This window comes from Tasmannia lanceolata, unplaced genomic scaffold (genome assembly GCF_043159265.1).
Source record: "Tasmannia lanceolata isolate RefF3 unplaced genomic scaffold, GAP_Taslan_0.1 ptg000015l, whole genome shotgun sequence".
NCBI lineage: Eukaryota > Viridiplantae > Streptophyta > Magnoliopsida > Canellales > Winteraceae > Tasmannia > Tasmannia lanceolata.
The window spans coordinates 27532944-27552401 of NW_027518692.1; the positions used below are offsets into that span (position 1 = coordinate 27532944).

The 19458-nt window shown below is 37.1% G+C and overlaps 1 protein-coding gene across 3 annotated transcripts; it reads right to left on the reverse strand.

The window, feature by feature from the left end:
• Positions 1-2235: 2235 nt before the first annotated feature.
• Positions 2236-14880, reverse strand: LOC143845937 (RNA-binding (RRM/RBD/RNP motifs) family protein). Of its 3 annotated transcripts, none has more exons than XM_077354333.1 (9): positions 14180-14756; positions 13569-13692; positions 6358-6484; positions 5637-5673; positions 5283-5520; positions 4130-4257; positions 3946-4053; positions 3372-3586; positions 2236-2938 (listed from the first exon to the last, which is right to left on the reverse strand). In XM_077354333.1, exons 1-6 carry the CDS (start codon positions 14408-14410, stop codon positions 4160-4162), a joined length of 855 nt encoding a protein of 284 aa, XP_077210448.1. In that variant the 5' UTR covers positions 14411-14756; the 3' UTR covers positions 2236-2938; positions 3372-3586; positions 3946-4053; positions 4130-4159. The 3 variants fall into 3 exon arrangements, with proteins under 3 accessions (XP_077210448.1, XP_077210449.1, XP_077210447.1); XM_077354334.1 differs by lacking the exon at positions 2236-2938 and adding an exon at positions 14765-14880 and having other exon boundaries at positions 3083-3586; positions 14180-14382; XM_077354332.1 differs by lacking the exon at positions 2236-2938 and having other exon boundaries at positions 3083-3586.
• Between the last annotated feature and the right edge of the window lie 4578 nt (positions 14881-19458).

The window sequence follows — 19458 nt, forward strand, 5'->3', positions numbered from 1 at the left end:
GGCAGAAATTCAAATATTTCTCTCCTTTTCTCTTCTGCTATATAGTATACTAGTAATACCCGATGTGCGATGCACGACACGACAAAAAAAAGGACTATGATACCAAAAAAAAAATTAGTTAAAAATATGTAGAAACAATGAGCAAAAAAGTATGCACAACCACGTACCAAGTAATGAAAAAAATGCAAAAGAAAGAGTTTTCTAATTACTTTTTTTGTAAAAAAAAAAGATGCACGATACGGCGAAAAAAAAGTATATGATACAAAATTTTCTAATTAATTTTTGTGTTAAAAAAATGCACGACACGGCCAAAAAAAAGTATATGATACAAAAAATAACGTTATTTAAAAAATCTGTAGAAAATTAAGTAAAAAGCAGCTAAAAATAAAAAAAAAGTATCATATTCTTTTTCTAAAAATATATGTTTTTTATATTTTCTAATGCTTTTTAACAAAGGACGGGGGTAGGACTGAAATTATGTGGCTTTAATGGTGTCTTTGTTAAAAAGCATAAAGGAGGGGGTAGGATTGAAAATATGTGGGTTGAATAGGTGCCTTTGTTAGAAAAAGTAAAAAAAAGTGAGGTGTTAATTACACAGAATTTTCAAGAAATTCAAAAAAGCGTAAAAAAAAAGATGCACGATACGACGAAAAAAAAGTATATGATAAAAATTTTCTAATTAATTTTTGTGTTCAAAAATAAAAAAATGCACGACACGGCCAAAAAAGTATATGATACAAAAAATAATGTTATTTAAAAAATCTGTAGAAAAAATAAGTGAAAAAGTAGCTAAAAATAAATAAAAAAGTATCATATACTTTTTCTAAAAATATATGCTTTTTATATTTTCTAAACATATTTTCTAATGCTTTTTAACAAAGGAAGGGGGTAGGATTGAAATTATGTGGCTTTAATGGTGCCTTTGTTAAAAAGCATAAAGGAGGGGGTAGGATTGAAAATATGTGGGTTGAATGGGTGCCTTTGTTAGAAAAAATAAAAAAAAGTGAGGTGTTAATTACACAGAATTTTCAAGAAATTCAAAAAAGCCTGGGCTGTACCCGCCTTTATTAGAAAAAGTAAAAAAAAGTGAGGTGTTAATTACACAGAATTATCTAGAAATTCAAAAAAGCCTGGGCTTTTCTTCCCAGCTTATTATAGTAGATTATATATATATATATATATATATAATCCTTAACGAGCCGAGCCGAGCCTGGCCTAGCTCGGGCTCGGCTCGTTAAGGATTCGAGCTGAGCTTTTACCGAGCTGAGCTCGAGCGAGCTTCCGAGCCCGAGCCAAAATTGACACCCTTAGTTGAGTCCTAATATTGAACCATTCCTCTTAAGCTACGTTTGGATAGTCGGAATAAGAAATTGGACTAGGCATCCAATTCTGATTCTCCTGAAGACAGAATGGAAAAAAATTAAAATACAACATTTAATTCAAAATGATTTTAGTAAAAAATTTATTCCAAGAGGGTGAATTAGGATATTACCTCTAGGGACAGGAAAGAGATTTGGCATTTTCCTCCTCTAATTCCACCCTGGTTTGTTGTTCATTCTTTTGAACCAGCATCAGAATCGGAAAAGGATGCTGATTCCAGCATCAGATTCCAACGCACCCTTAGATTCAGGGTCAATGTCAGAATATCTTAGTGACACATGGCACGCTCATACTGCACCAAGTGTCACTTGTTTTGCTACTTTATTCCATAAAAGAACAACTAGGGTCTCTCTCTCTCAAAACAAACAAAAGAACATACCTAGTTCTACACTTCTACTACCAGTCCTCAAGATGCACTCAGCTGTTTATTCCAACTTTTCTCATGTCCCCTTGTAGTATATAACAACTTTCACATGTTCATCACTCAATTCATTCCTTCTGTTCTTTTGTTTTCATTCTCTTTGTTTCTTACTACTCATTTCCTCATCAACAAGACCATCTTTTTCCAATCTTGGGACTTTCATGGAGGTATGTTCTTGTTTTACTTTCTTTTTTGAATGATTTCTAAGATGGATTTTCTTCATTTGAATCAATAAACAAGAGTAGAAAATAATGGCTATAGTTTCATTTCATATTGTTTACCATCTCATCTTCATCAACATCATTAGTTTTCTATCCCTACCATGGTTTCTAGAATGGGTTTTCTCTATTGGAATGGCTTAAGAAGAATGAGTGTAGGTTTGCTTTAACAAAAAATCTGCTATTTCCAAATAATTTGATCATCATTAATGGTGATGATCGTGGTGCCACAGGTTTATGGTAAGATAACTGCACTAATCAGCATTAGTTTACACTTCACACGATTTAGTAACCCTGATTCAGAGATGGTAGGGATGGATGAAAAGGGAAATGCCTATTCCCACTACTATGCTTTTAAAATGAGACGAACTCACCTTAGTCCCTCTTTATTTAACCACATGTCAAAACCTATTACTATTCCCAAAAAGCTCATATTAGTAGCCAATTAAATTGGAAAAGTGGAGTTTGTCTCATTATCAAAGCATGGTAGTGCAGTAGGCTACTGAAATATGGGAAAGTCAAGGCAATTTCGCATAAAGCCATTTTGCGGCTCACTTTTGCAGTGGAGAACCGCCAGACTAGCAGATTTTGTCTTACTCATTTAATTCATCAGAGGCAGCTGTTCTCTCCTGCAAAAGTGAGCCATGAAATGACTTTCCGCGAAGTTCCCTAGCAAATTCCGAGATATATATTTCTCATTCCTGTGGTTACTGTGTGCAACTCAATTTCATTGAGGCATACTAAAAATAAGATCCAATCATCCAAGCTATCTGACGATCATTGATGGATCACCCTGGCCACCCATAAGATGGACAGCCCGGACTGATCGACGGTGGGGCCACATAAGTGATATATGCCAGCTCTCTTGTATTACAATGAGGTCAAGCTGCACCGGTTCATTCCTCCTTCACCATGGGCTCTGAAAAAAGGCCAATAAAACTTGAAATAATTTGGAGATGTGATTAGTGCATAAGCTCACAGCCCTAATTATGCAGGTGCCTTTCAGTGACAGTTAAGAAAACAAATGAGATGATAATTCAAACTGTTAAACCACCACAGCAAGTTACAGTGAGAATAAATGAATTTCGAATTCATGTTCTTCGATGCTCCGAAGTCAGTTCTAGAGTCATCAAAATTACAGAGTTTCAGTATAGAAAGACGAGAAACTAAACAGAGACTCCATCAACAAACATTGCTATGAACAAGACTCTTCTGATTAAATACAATGCAAGACACATCCCAGGAACACCAGAATTGACACCATTTAAAAAAAAAAAAAGGGGTACCACAGACATGACTCAATCTATACATCAAGTTTAAAAGAATCAGTTTTATTCTATGTTTGAACTTACAGTATCAATCCGATGATGTCGGAACCTGACTCCGGCATCCACCAGTCCATTCCCTCTACTGGCCATTTCAAGCTCCGGCAGGGCATGAGAGGATTTACAGACACTACAGCAGCTGAGTTAAGAGCAATCCACGCTCTTCTAATTTTTAGCTCCAATAATAAGAGCGACTTGACATCGACTTTGTAATATCTCTGGTGACCATGACTATGGATGACCTGCAATATTAGATCATACATAAATCTTGTTAAATCTCAACATCCTGTGTGAGGGTGATAATGATATTTCCACCCTCTTATTTAGCCATTCCCTCCTTTTATCTTGTTAGCCATGCCTCTCAATAGTAAAATATTTTGATTTTCAGAAAAAACCCATAGCTATTATATCAAAATAACAGAATTGCAGTTAATGGTATGAAATGGGGAGTTTTCTAATCAGATTAGTGTATAAGATCAATTCTCCATGTCATTGTTTATATCTTTATGTTAGCATTTTGCTCAATATTATAATGAACATATATTTTATCAACTTATTACTTCTACCAAATTCCAATTTGTAAAATGGGAATTTAGCTTACCTCTAGAATGCAAAGATGATAACTTGCAAGGCTAAATTCGAAGCCCGCCACTCAAGTAGCAGTCCGCTGTTCTTAGTCCTGCTGCAATCTAAGGATACCTATTCATGTCTGAAAAATAATACAGTTGAGAATCTCAATAAAACACTACTTGCAAGTATAAGTTGGGGAATATTAATCGATTTACCTCAAGATGTAATTCATTATGGTATCCTTCTTAACTGGCTGTTTGGTCTGAAACACTACCCTGCGTGAACTGTGGGGAGTGAGCAGGAACTATGAACTGTGGCTGTACTGGAACAGGTGCACCTACACCTGAAAAGTTGAAGAGCTTGCCGAGTTAGGATTCAAACCTTTATATATATATATGGAAATGGTTTGTGAGCAGCGGCTCAAATAGCTTATCTGAGCATTGGTTTTTAAAACAAGGGTGGGCCCACATTTTGGGGGTGATCCTAAGCATTCATTTGGAAGGCCGCATCATGGATGGGGTGTGTACCAAAAATCAGCTCCATTGGATCATCTTAGGGTGTCCATTTGTGGAGGAACAAATGGACAGATACTGTTTGTCCACAAATCTGCCCATTTTTTTCCCTCCACAAATGGAAGGGTTAGGATGATCCAATGGAGCTGGCTTTTGGTACACACCCCATCCATAATGGGGCCTTCCAAATGAATGCTTAAGATCACCCCCTCACCCCCAAAATGTGGGCCCACCTTTGTTTTAAAAATCCATGCTCAGATAAGCTATCTATCGCTTATCTATCTGAGCAGCTGCTCACAAACCATTTCCTTCATATATAGTATTTATCTTCCCTGTTATTGTCTGTAATCTATATCATACTTCATATGATTTCAATGTATTCTATTTATCTAAACCTTAGTTCACACTTCTATGGACTAACGTTTATCTGAGAGCTGCTACGAAGACACTTCAGTGTTAGGGATGTCCCTGACACCCCTCCCTATGCTACCATCTTTTCAAGGATAGATTTTCACATGAAAAAGTACCCTTATCTTTTAATAAAATGGCAATTGTATCACTATTTGGCATACATGGCAATCTTCCTGAGACCTGTCTGGGACAAGCTTGATAGAAGCATGTCCTCGGATCATTTCCCTTTGTATGATATTGTCCTCTTCCTATATTAACTATTGTCTATAAGGGCACGATTTGTTTATTTATTGGGGTTGCTGTCAGGTACTTAACCAATACGCTAAACGCCCCAGAGCTGATGGAACGTGTTAGATTAAGCCCTTTAAAACCTGTCCCATACCACTCTGGGTCCCACCTAGTCCAATAATGAGAAGAAAGAACGGTTACTAGGAAGAAATATTGCCTGTGGGATATGGTGCTTGAATTGTAGCTAGGGGTGCGGCAGTTACTCCATTAATATTGGGCCCACTAAATTGAACGATGGGGTGGCTGGGCATAGGATAGCCCTGAACTGCTGTATACCCATGCCCACTCGGTAGAGGCTGACCCAATTGTCCAAATGGGTACATAGCCGTGTTAACTGTTCCGGGTACACCATATATCTGAACATACTGCTGCCCCAAATAAGGACTGTAGACATTCTGCAAAAAAGTAAATTGAGCAAACACGGAGGCTTTGTTAAAACATTCCACTACTCTTGTTTACTTCTTCTCAAATATTAGTTATGAAGGCCAGGTGGTGTTCTGAAGTTCTCTACCTGTGGATAGACATGTTCAGGCCCGTATGCCGTGTACCTGGAACAAAAACCATTGCATTCATTGAGAAAATTCACTGTATAACAACTTTTTTGTTGTTGTTTTTGGCAAATGAATATATACATGTGGGATTATAAAATAGGATTATTCTTTAAGAAGCGAATAATGTTCAAATACTTGCTGATGGATTAAGAGAGCCAGAAAGTCAACTCACTTAGTACTTGCTGATTGAATAAGAGAGCCGACAAATCAACTCACTTAGACAGGCACTGAACACAAAATCCAACATTGATAGGAAGAATACTTTTTAAAAGAGATTAAAAACCTGACTCAAACAGAGTCCTTTTCGCCTAGATTGAGCCTAAACATGTACGTGCAACCATAACCTAATAGTCACTAAATATCATCAAAGCATTTTAAAAAGAATGTTTTCAAGTTCACCTATCATTTTTAATCTTTCCTATTTTCAATGATTTCTGAACATTTTCTTCTTTTGGGTTGGGAATTACTACTGAATGTTTTGCCCAAACTGGCTCGTATCTTGTAATCAGTTGGTCTTAGTGCCCATTGAGACATCGAATTTTTAATCCATGGTTTTTAGACTAGGACATGGAAATAGGAAGATTCCTTTGGCATCTCATTTTTTTATAAAATTAAGCTGGGAAATCAAAAGCCTAATTTATGACCTGAGTCCTAGTTCTTGAACATTAGAGGACAACTCACCCATATGGATATGCATATCCTTGTTGGTAGCCATAAGAAACTGGTTGCTGATAAGAGGGAGTTCGGACGTAAACCCCCCGGGGACCTTGGATGCCTCCATAGTAGGGGCTCACTGGCCTTAAGTGCCCTGTAAAGAATAGAAGAAGGCAAAAACATACTTCTTTCTTAAACATCTAGTGCAAATATCGTAAAACCATGGTTTTAAATTTCTACCGAAATCCGAAATTTCGGGGACCGAAACTGAAATTCGCTGAAATTCCAAATTTCGGCCCGAAATTTCATTTTAATGCCATTTTTTTTATTAAAAAAAATTGTTACAAAATTTCGGCCGATATTATTTCGAAATTTCAAACCCAAATTTCGAAGCTTAATACCAAATTTCGGCTGAAATTTCGAATATTGGTGGGGTCCGAAATAGGTACCGAAGAAATTTTAAATCTTGCATAAAACCAATGGGGTGTACAAAAGGAGCTCCAACAGAAAAAATAAGAACAAAAGGGATAGCTCACTTTCTCCAGCTTTTGCAAGCTAACTGAATCTGCTACCGCATCTAATAAACAAAATAGTTACATATTTTGTCCCTAGTGGTAACAAAGCACATCATTAACAAAAGATGAGAGAAGTAACAACAAAACAAGACGTGGTGTCCCGAAGGAAAAAGAGAAAATACATAAAAAAAAAACATACACAGCAAAGTTAAGCTAGCATTTACACTACAACGGAACCAAATTGCTGATGGTCAAACTATCCCTTTCCACAACCTCCCCACATAGGGTATCTGCTAATTCATCAGCTGATCTTGGGATATGCTTAAGGATGAAGGGAATTCTCAGTTGAAGTCAAGCATTTAAATGATGAATCTCAGCAGTCTTCATAGACTCAAAGAAAGTTTCCAAGCGACTTAGCCCACTCAGTGAGGTTTTTTTGAGTCACCTTCAACAATTAACAATTCTAATAGGTATACCTTTATGCTTTCCTCCAACAAATTTCTAGATACTCCACCTATACCAGCCAGTCCCACATTCCACAAGAGCTCCCACCAGGGTTAAGTTCGAGAAAAAGGTTCCCCCTAGCAAATAGATGTGCTCTATTTGAACAAGAGAGGAATCCTTGAACCAACTTATTCTTCATTGTGATATGGCTTTTAGGATTTCGGGGACAATCCTACGATGTTTTGATATGGCATGGTCTTTATCGATTGCCGGTGGATGCCTTATTTAATTTGGAGGGCAGGCCCCCTTGTAAACAAATGAAAAGTAATTTGGAGTGGTTCCATTTTGGGGAGTGGGTGGGGTTTGGTTGTTTGTGTGAAGAAATAAGGTAAATTTCAAAGGTTTAGCCTAAAGAATGATTGGAAGAAGGTTTGCATGAGAAAAGTACATACGTCAAAATTAGTTTGTAAATGATGCCCACATCCTCTATAAATACCCACTTGCAGCCTACCATGTTCTTGTTTGCTGGTTTGTGGACAATATCCCATGTGTCATTGCGATACAATCCCCCATTTCTTCTTACATAGCTTTGATCCACGTATCACCGGAAACTGCTTCATTGAATGTCCCTGGCTCTTTTGCCGATGTTGCCGTTTGAGCGGTTTGAGCTTGCTGAAATTACCTGTCTTTTACGTACGTAGTGTTTCTCATACTACTATAATATAACTGGAAGTAATGGGTACAAAAATGTCCGTACAAGTAAGCTCCGACAAAGATGATGTGTCACGAGATATCTCCCCTCAATCTCATGACTGATGTCTGGTACATCGTAGAAATGAGACTCAACATATGTAAACATGCTGGGAGATTATGATTTTGCGAGATGATAGTGAATAGCACAGGCAGCCCTTATAGTGATCACTATACAGCACAAAAATACACATGACAGCATTGGAGGAAGAATATGTGTGAGAGAGATTCATTTTGGATGGGAGATGATGCGTGGACTATGCAAATGCAAGCCCACAATTTAAGAGAAGAATAATTTGAGCATGTCCCGGTAAGTATCTAAGTAGGCGATGCCAGGTCAAGTGGTGGACATAAGCATGTTGATAACATGCACAGCAATGTGGAAGACCTCAATCCAGAGATGGTTTGAAGCCCCGTATTGAAATAGTATTAGATAGACAACTCGACCTCTGTAATATGCCTATGCTTTCGTTCGGCTACACCAATTTGCAACGGCAAGTGGGGACAGTAAAAATGATGATAGGTTCCATGTGAGAGGCAAAATGCTTGAAATGTACTCACCCCAACCATTACTTTGTATATGTATCACAATGCTTAGTAACGAGGGCACAAAATGAAGAAAAAGCATAGAAGACATCGAATTTGTTGTGAAGAAAATAAATCCAAGTGTAATGGGTATAATCATCAATAAAAATGACAAAATAATGTGAACCAAATATAAAGGAAATTGGCAAATCATAAAACATCAAAATGAAAAATCTCAAAGAAAAAAAATGTCTTAAAAATTAGTAATAGAAATAAGCGAGGGTTCACAATACATACCCAGTTGACTACTGGGAAACAATTGCAAATACTTATAAATTTCGTTTCGTTTCGTCCGAAATGGACGAAACATTAAACGAAATCTTCAAAATTTCGTTTCGTCCGAAATTTCGGTCAATTTCGTCCGAAATTGGCTATAACGGCTAGTTTTACTTTTTTTGCAGAAATTACATCAATGCCCCTGTAACGGCTTTTTTGGATTTTTGACCATTTTAGCCTCCAAATGTGACCGTTTATAGCTGTTGGGAAGGGTATTCTAGTCATTTTTACTTGCATAAACAATAAAAAACTCTATAAATAGCATTTTCCCTACCTTCTTCTCCTCCACCTTCACATAAGTGATTCTCCTTCTCTTTTCTACTTTCACTTACACTATCTATTCTAATAAATTTCCTACAAGTCTACACTCTTCTTCAACTTAATCCAAGTCCATTTTGGAGCAACCTTCAACTTCCAACTACAAGAACTATTTCCTAAGGCTTGCAAATTACAAGTTACACTACAAATTTCAAGTGAAGGCTTACAAAGTTACACTACAAATTTCAAGTGAGGAAAGGCTAATATTATCTTATTCTCTTCAAATCAAGTTCAACCTCAAGGTTCTCTTTATTTCTTTCCATTTCCTTTCTTTTATTTCTTACTTCATTTGTTCCCTTCTACTCTATTTTTTTGTAATTTGTTTCAATTTTCTTTCTTCTAATTCATTTTTCCCCTTCTTCTACTTCATTTCAGAATGAGTGGGTCGGGCTCGGGACCTTCTGCAGGAGCATCCTCTATTGGTTCGGCAACCACTAGATCGGATGACCCGGCATGGGCTTACGGTACATTGGTTCCGGGTCAAAAAAATAAAGTAACTTGCATATTCTGTGGCAAAGTCATATCGGGTGGAGGTATAACCCGCTTGAAAGAACATTTAGCGGCTGTTCCTGGTGAAGTAGCATCATGCAAAAAAGTGACTGAAGATGTAAAATATCAAATGAAGCAACTTTTAGATGCAAAGAGAAAAGAAAGGGCTAGGATGAGCCTATCCAGAGCAGAGATTGGAGGTTTTTATGGCACACCAGACGAAGAAGAAGAGCAGAATGAAGAAGACATTGGCACACAATTGCCTCAACGAAGAAGTAAGGAAGTTCTTGTAGAACCGAGTGGTACAAAAAGGAAGAAGAAGGGAATCACAGGAGGTATTAGGAATTTCTTTGCACCACGAACAACCCCTGGAGCCCAGCCAAGCATTAACAGTGCTTTGGCTACCAAAGAAACAATAGATAGAGCAGACATGGCGGTTGACATGCTTTGCTACGATGCCAATCTCCCTTTCAACGTTGCCAATTCATCTTTCTGGCAACCTATGTTTGATGCTGTGAATGCCGTGGGTTCGGGTTATAAGGCACCTACTTATCATGCTTTAAGGGGTTCCATTTTGAAGAATATAGTGGATGAGGTAAACAACTACTTGGAGGAGATTAAGATGTCATGGAGATATACTGCCTGTAGCATTATGGCAGATGGATGGACAGACACCAAACAACGTTCCCTAATAAACTTTTTGGTGTACTGCCCTAAAGGAGTCATATTCCTCAAATCCGTTGATGCATCTGGCATAGTGAAGAATGCCGATAAATTATACAATATCTTTGAAAAGATTGTCGGAGAGGTGAATCCGGAATATGTGGTGCAATTTGTAACTGACAGTGAGCCAAGTTACAAAGCTGCTGGGAAAAGACTAGAAGCCGCCTTTGGTCCATTCTTTTGGACTCCGTGCGCAGCTCATTGCTTAGATCTCATCTTGGAGCATCTGTGCAAACCGACTGTATTTCCTCACATAGCAACCACAATTGAGAGGGCTTGGACAATTACAAACTTCATCTACAACCATGGAAGCCTCTTGAATTTGATGAGGAAGAAGTTCACAGGTGGGAAGGAGTTGTGCCGCCCTGCTGCAACTAGATATGCTACAAATTTCATTAGCATACAAAGTCTGGTGTTGAATCGGAAAGCACTTCAGCAGATGTTTGTGTCTGATGAGTATAGTACTAGTAGGTTTGTCCAACACCCACTGAGTGAAGAGGTAGTTAGTACTGTGTTGGATAAATCTTTTTGGGACCAATGCAAGTACATTCTAAACATCAGCGAGCCTTTAGTGAGAGTGCTGCGTTTGGTAGATCGGTAGGACAAACCGGCGATGAGTTACCTATATGAGGCCATGGATAAGGCCAAAGAGAACATCAAGGAGAAGTTGAAGAGAAAATCAGATTACATGCCCATCTGGAGGATCATCGACCAAAGATGGGATAGGCAACTCCACAGTCCCCTCCATGCAGCAGGATATTTTCTTAACCCTGCTTTCTTTTTCACTCCTACCTTCTCTAGGCACAGTGAAGTAACCAGAGGCTTGTTAGCATGCATCACTCGACTGGTATCTGATGAAGCTACACAAGACCTCATCACCAATCAGATTGAGGATTATCTAGAGGCTAAGGGTATGTTTGGAATGACCAAAACGAAATGGCGACCGAAACGGAATTTACAACTATGATTGCAACCTGAAAGACTTATTATATGATGAAATAAGAGACTTAGGTACTAAAAAATGTAGCCAAGCGTTGATGGAATGACAACAATTGTAGTGAAGAAATTAGGAGCTTCAACACTAGGACACAGATGAGAAGGTGAGAACTTAGAAGTATCTGTCAGGAAGTATAAGTTGCAACCTCTAGCGAAGAGCTTACTCATTCGCAGATCCTTTATAAGAACACAAATAAGAGTAAAGATAAAATAACAACAAATACATTGAATATTGCGGACAACATACACACCGAGAACTCTAAATAAACCATCAAACAATGGAATGAATGCACTTCCAATATGGGCGATGGGAACGGATGATACATACTTCATCATGATACATTAAGAACCAGAGTCAGGAAAAATATAAGAAGTCATTGGCAGTATAATGGGTGGCGCATGTAGCTATGCCCATGGTTTTAAATTTTGGACGAAATTCGAAATTTTGGTCCGAAATTTCGGATTTCAGTTGAAACGGAAACCGAAATTTCACGAAATCCAAAAAATTGGGTTTACCAAATTTCAGAAATTTTGGTCGAAATTTCAGGTATACCAAATTTCAGCCGAAATTTCGGATATAATAAAATATTACCTTTTACTATTACTGGATTTTGGCCGAAATTTCAGTTTCGGCCAAGGCTGAAATTGGAACCTAAACCGAAATTTAAAACCATGGCTATACCCCACAAAACCCCAGATGGGAAAATGAGAGGTAGATCTCCCATGTGATGAGTGGAAGCAGTCAAGGATCCCTCGAACGGCCAAGGATCATATCTATAGTAGCAATCTGCCGCAGTGTGGTTATGACGGCTAGAGATCTAACAACTGTAGTAACCTAGAGAGGAAAACTCTCTTATGTTATTAGATGGCTTAAGGGGTCTTCCTCTTACCCATGGAGGTTTTCTCCATGGTTTTTAATTTCAGCAGAAACATGTCGTTTCCGCCGAAATATTCAATTTCAGCAAAGGCCGAAACGAAATTTATATGAAATTGTTTTTTACAAGATTTCAGGGTAAAATTTCACTAAAATTCGAAATTTCGTTTTGACCGTTTTTACAAAATTTCCACCGAAATTTTAAAAATGTCAAGCGAAATGTTATGATTTCCACCGAAATCGCCGAAATTTTAGACATTCGGTGGAAATCTAAAAAAACGAAATTATTATCATATTTTTACATGATTTCGGCCGAAATTTCTACCCAAAACCGAAACCGAAACCGAAACCGAAATTTAAAACCTTGGTTTGCTCAATGTATTGATGAGAACAAAGACCGATCTGAAGGGTTCTCTATTTCCTTTAAACATGTAAAAAGATGCAAGAATTCTGAAGCTGACAAACTTGCAAAGGAAAGGGTAGCTCGAGAGAGGCTTGAAATGTTGATTTGCTACCCCATTGAGAAGATAGTATCTGTACGCTATTGTTTTTTTTTTTTGTGGTCTTCTGAAATCAAATCAGGATTACACAGTCAAGACTCAAGACCACATTTCAAAATAATCAGACTTCACTTTGAAATTGCTTGCTCAGTTCTGAGTTTGACTCAGCGACTCAAAAAAAACTCACAGATTTTACAAAAAAATTTGTCTGAATTTGAAATCAACCAATTTTTTAATAAACTCGGTGTTTGGACTTGGGACTTGGAGCCCAGACAAATTGAGGCGATTCAACCTAGTTTTGATCCAATTAGTGAATGATTCATTGCACGGCTAAAAGTTCAGAAAGGGATACTAGTTCATAAATTCAAGCAAATGAAGCTTCAGCTACCCAACAGAAACATCAAAAGGGCGGATTAATTGAGTCTCTCATTCCACTGAAGATCAAACCCAAGATCACAAAATCCAATCAAGAAAAATAATGGAAACTACAAAAAAGACCCATATTATTAAAGAAGGAAAACAATTAGTTTGATTGAATTTAAGTTAATTATGTCAAAATATGTGGTAAATTCATGAAATGAAGAAATTTAGGATGTGATTGTCCACAAAAATATTCACAAATATACCATTTCAGTGATCACTATGAAAGGGAGAACATCTGAATGCCACTAGTTAAGTTGAAGAGAATTCCACTGAGCACAAAATCAAATAATTCAGACATGTAGAGGTATTGCTTATATCTATCAAAGAAGGCTCAATGAAACCTACCATAAGGTGGAGATAGGCGAGGCCGGCCGAGTGAAGCCAAATTACAATTCGCCCGTCTACCGTCAATAACGGGACTCGGATCAGCACACGCCCTCCTCGCTGATTCGGGATCACGAAAAGTCACCTAAACCCTCCATACAAATCATCCCAACAAAAACCAGTCATCTCCACAGTTGAAAAGTTCCTTTTTTGTATCCATGATATCAGACAATGGAAGAATTTAAAGAATTTGAATCCTTTTCGCTTGAAATAGAAGAAAGCATCAAACTGTAAAAGCACTAAATAGCCAAAACAAGAAATAACCAGTCATCACCCCAGTTGAAAAGTTCCTTTTTTTTGGTAACTATGATATCAGACAATGGAAGAATTTCAAGAACTTGAATCCTTTTCTCTTTAAACAGAAGAAAACATCAAACTGTAAAAGCACTAAATAGCCAAAACAAGAAAAACTCACAAAACCATAGCATCTCCACAGTTGAAAAGTTCCTTTTTTTTTGTATCTATGATATCAGACAATAGAAGAAATTCAAGAATTTGAATCCTTTTCACTTTAAACAAAAGAAAACATAAACCTGTAAAAATACTAAAAACCCAAAACAATAAATACTCACAAAACCATAGCCCTTTGATCTGCCAGTATTCTTATCAGAGATCACAACGGCCTCGAGGATCTCACCGAATTGCTTGAAATATCGGAGCATTGTTTCGCTCTGCGTCTCCCACGCCAAACCCCCTACGAAGATTTTGGTGTAAGTAGTATCCCCAAAAGGGGAATTCAAGAACTGCAAGCCAGAACTAGAACTTGATCCTGATACTGAACCAGAAATTGGCTGATAAGCCATGAATTCAAACCAATATGAAACTATTTTTAGAGAACAAAAAAACCCAGATAGGGGATTCAGCTAAAATATGATTGAATTGAAAGATCAGGGAGGCTGAGACCCAGTTAGAACTAGGGTTTCTTCTTAAAAGAGAAACCCTAGAATTGAGGTGGGGGGGATGTGATTGAGTCAAAAGAGATATGGGTCTGGTGGGATTTGCTGGAATCTGACATGGGTTTTTCTAAAAGCTGATCAAGAAGAGCTGTACAAGAAACTTATGAAGATTAGCAGAGAAAAAAATGGTTCTTTTTTACTTTGTGAGAGAGAAATAGAAGAGGGTAATGATTTACACAGGAGAGTGAGAAGGAAAAATACCTTTCGAGGATTCTCAAACAATGCATACAGGATGGCTATGTGGGGCCCCTTCTCCCTCTCTCTATCCTTTTTTTAATTATTATTTTTCCTCATAAAATCCTAAAACCCTAGCTTTCAGTTTTGGAAAAATACACTTAAGACCGCTGTGGTTTTTGACATTCAACTTAGCCCCTGAAGTTTAAAAAGTTACAACGAGACCCCTTGTGGTTTCAAAATGTGACAAGTACCCCCGCTGTCAACCGTCCATCGGTTTAACCTGACGGAAAGATTAAAACTAACCATGGTTAATATTTTGAGGACAGAAATACCCTCATTTGCAGAGGGATTCGCGTTACGCCATTTCCCACAGCCGCCGTCGCCCCTCCAGCCACCGCCGTCGCCTCCACCACAGACAGTCGAACCCCAGCCCATGGCTACATCAAACCCACATTTCAAGAAAAAAACTTTGATAAAAACAAAAAATAAAGCCCTTAAACATTAGGGTTTTTGTGCAAATCATTATAATGATGTGAAGGAAGACAAATAAAACTCCTAAATGTAGGGTTTATGTTGATAAATCAACAAGGGTTTGAATCAAACCCCAATTTTTAGTTTTCAAGTATGAAAACCCTAATTTTCAGTTGGGAAAGACGAGGGCATTTTGGTCTTTTCCGCCATGCCGTCAGCTCCGTTCAATTAAAAAAACCCAATGAAACCACAGGGGGCCTACTTCTAACTTTTTAAACTTTAGGAGTTAAGTTGAATGTGTTAGAAACCACAAGGGGTCTAAGTGTATTTTTCCCTTCATTTTTACCAGTTTGACCGTTTCTAGATTTCTTTTTCAGGTTTTCTGTTTCAAGATTAAGATTTGGATTATGTTTTATATCACAAAGTTTAGCTTTGAAAAATGCTAAAAAAAAAAAAGATTAGGCTCTTTCCTAATGATCACTTTTAGGGCAACACTTGTACCATGTGATTGTGGCCGTTGATCCATCTTGATCGGATAATCCTATCCTGTTGATTAAGTAGGCCTCCTCTAGGGTTCTACCAAGAAGCTAAAATGTTAATTTTTTTGGGTGGGCTTTGGATACCACAAAAAAGGGTTCTTATTTTCAAATTAGATTATTTGAATTTAATCTTATTTGCAAATAGGACATCAAATTTACTTTGGAAGAGATATAAAATAATTTTAATCATTATTTGATAAAGATTATATGCAAATAAGACTACAAGCACATATGATTATATGTAAATAATTTTTAGGAGTATCCGAAGAGATTTCATCTTTTTTTTTTATATTGTATTATGTATGTATAGAGTTTTTATAATGTGTTTCATACTTTCATGTACACCCACGTAATTTTTAAAAATAAATAAATAATGAGCTGCAAAATATTGGTGTTCCAAACCATTCATTTGTTGGGCCAGGTCCGCAGTTAATAGGCCATGCCACAAAATAATCTCCGATGATCTTAACCCTCCAATTTGTAGAGGAATGGCACATTGTGGATACATTTATGGATCATATGTCTAGGATGGTCCTGTGCAGATGATTTTGGGGGCACGGCCTACTTACATTGGAGAGTGATTGAGACTAGCTCAATGGTCAATGCTTTGTTCTTCAACCTATAGGTCGGAGATTCAATCCCAGTTTATCTACCAAAAAAGAAGGTAATATTTTTTTTTAGATCTGTAATCCGGCACTTTTCCTAATTAATGGAATTATGGAAATGGTTTTGCATTTCCTAATGGTAGTATGCTAGGCCCTACCAAAAGTGAGAGAGAGAGAGAGACATGGTTGTATTGTGTGTGTGTGTGTGTGTGAGAGAGAGAGAGAGAGAGAGGTAAAAAGGGGTGAACTTATCACTGCCATAAAATAATGAAGCTTATTTTTTGGGAATTTAATAAAAAAAAAAACTGATAAATTTCCATGCCTTCCTTTGCATTTAGGGATCAAGAGCTACATGAGGTCATGAATTACTATAAATATTTTGCTTTTTTATTATCCATTTATAAGATATTAAGGTGACCATTCATTAGCATTTGAAGTAAACTTGGAGTGTTTCACCAAAGAAAGTATATATCCAATGTATTTACAAAATGTTAGAGATGGCCATGCAAACAAGCCTTGGAATCTCATCACTACAATTCATGACATCCAAATCCTGCTGAATCATTTCCAAAGCTGGCGTATCTCCCATACCTGGCGTGAAGGAAATGCAGTGGCTGACATATTATCCAAGCGATTGACAAAGGTAGGGATATCCCCAGCCATTTATGGCCCCCCAGATCTCACTCAATTAGATAAAAAATGGTCTACTATAGATTGTAATGGGTCCTTCCCTTCTGGATGTAATTCCTCTGTCTTTCCTCTTTCTTTTGTAGCTATCTGCCTGCTATGAGCCATGTTCTGTTGGGAGCTTGTTCCCTTTCACTTGGCTTTTGAGCCCCCTTAGTCTTGTTCATATTTTGGCTATCAATGAATCTGGTCGGGGTCCTGCTGCCCATCAAAATAAATAATAATAATAATAATGTTAGAGATGGATAAAGCTCCTGAAGTTGCCCAAATAGTCAAAAATTTCTTTACTTTTTCTAGAAAGGGACCCTAAAAAGGTTGAGGCAGAGTTTGATATGAAATTGTTGTTTTCTTCGTTGATAAGTAAGTGGATATTTTAGCCATGTTCTCTTATTTGAAAAATACAAAGAAGTCACTCTCAGTAACTTAGTCCAGACAAGAAAATTAGTTCAGGTAGAAGGAAAAAATAGAAAAAAAATATTAATTTAGAAAGGGATTCTTATATGATTTTTTTCTAAGGAAAATATGAGGGAGACAAAATACAAGTAGGGTCCACTTGCTGAATAATCCAAACCATTTATTTCCTAGGCTTTTTTTTATTAGCAAAATCCACCCACATTGGCCTATTCTAACCCTACGTTATATAGTAGCTTTATATATGAATACAGAAAGCTGTGTTTTTTTTTTTGGACAATGATATTCCCCCCCTCTGACGGATAAAATCCCCCCCCCCCCCCCCCACCCCCCCCCTTTTAAGTTTTAAAGGCAGAAAAAAACGCTAAAGGGGTGAATTTATCCTTAAGCAGTGAACCATTCTCACAGAAACCGTTTAAGGGGGGGATTTTATCAGTTTTCAAGTGGGGGGGATATCATTTCCCTTTTTATTTTATCATCCCCAATTTAGAGGCCACAAATTAGAGAGTTAGAATCGTCCAATGTGGGTGAATTTTGCTCCACGGCCCATCAATTGCAAGACCTAGGAAAAATGAAAAATGAAAAATAAAAAGAAGAAATTAAGAAGCTAATTTTAACGGGCAGGATTCATTCCTAACTGTGGGTGGATAGTTTCGGGCACCTTAAATTTTATTAAGAAGAAAAAAATAGTTACAAGAGGAGGACATAAAACCTTGCCTCAAACCCAACAAGTGAAAAGATAAAATCCCTTTACCCATTTACAAGTGAAAAGATAAACAACCGATATTTATTTAGTGCTAATATAAGAAATACCCTCATGCACTGGGCCGCCCATTTTTTTTTATTATAAGAAACACGTAATTGGTCGCATCTTATTGCTCCTCTAGAGTTCTTGGGGAGAGTAGCCCATTCCCAAAAAAAATTGGGTTAGTGTTAGTGTCACAAGCATGATTGACCAAGCTGTTCTCAACATGATTAGGGGGCCCTTATTTATACTAACAAAATTGTTGGTTATTTGCAAATGAGATTATTTTAATTTAATGGTATTTGAAAATGCGACTATAGTCTCTAGCACTTTTATGGACATTAATTACAAATAAGAGGGATTCTTAACTCACAGGCCCTTTAACAATTTCGTAGAATCCCTTTTATATATTGAATTTGTACTCGGCACATCCCCAATATTATCAGTTTGTTCTATTTGTGTTGGGGCTACGTGCGAAAGAAAAGATCCCACACTGAAAAAGCGAATGGATGTGGAAGGGCTAATAAGGACTTGGATACCCTCCCCTTAATGACTAGCAATTTGATCCTATTTTATCAATTTAAAACTACAAAAATTAGGCATTTCCACCCACATAATATTATCCGATTCTAAAAAATCATGGAGGCATCTTCATATTTTATTTTTTACAGCAAAAATGTAAAATAAATTCACAATATTATTTCTTGTCTTAATTCTGTTCTTAAACTTTATTTTTTATAAATTAAATAAATTATTTTTCTAATTTTTCCTGAAATGAACCAAAAAATCACATGACTAGAAAGATGCAAAAGAATAATGGAAAATCAAAGGACGCATACTAATCATATTAAAAATAAAATCATAACATGGTGGATCTAGAAGATAATGTTAAATAAACATTCAATTGCAAACTCATAGAGACATCCTCTCTGGAACATATTAACATTAAAATTAAAGATCTAATCTCGTAAAAATTCGCTTTGGTTTATGGTAAAAAAACCAACCTAGTGGTAATTTTTTTTTGAAGCTAAAAGTTGATGGTGCATCCAGAGAATCCTGTATTGCGAGAGGAGAGGTATCATGTGAGACAATAGTAGTAGGGTTAGACTTACTTTCTCGCATTTCTATGATGTAAGTACTAACATGCTAGCCAAAGCTAGAGCTACGATAGATGATCTTCGCTTCTATGCTACTGTAGGGACTAGATTGAATCTGATAGTCTTGTCCTTCTCAACATCATCAAACGTAAAGATAGAACAC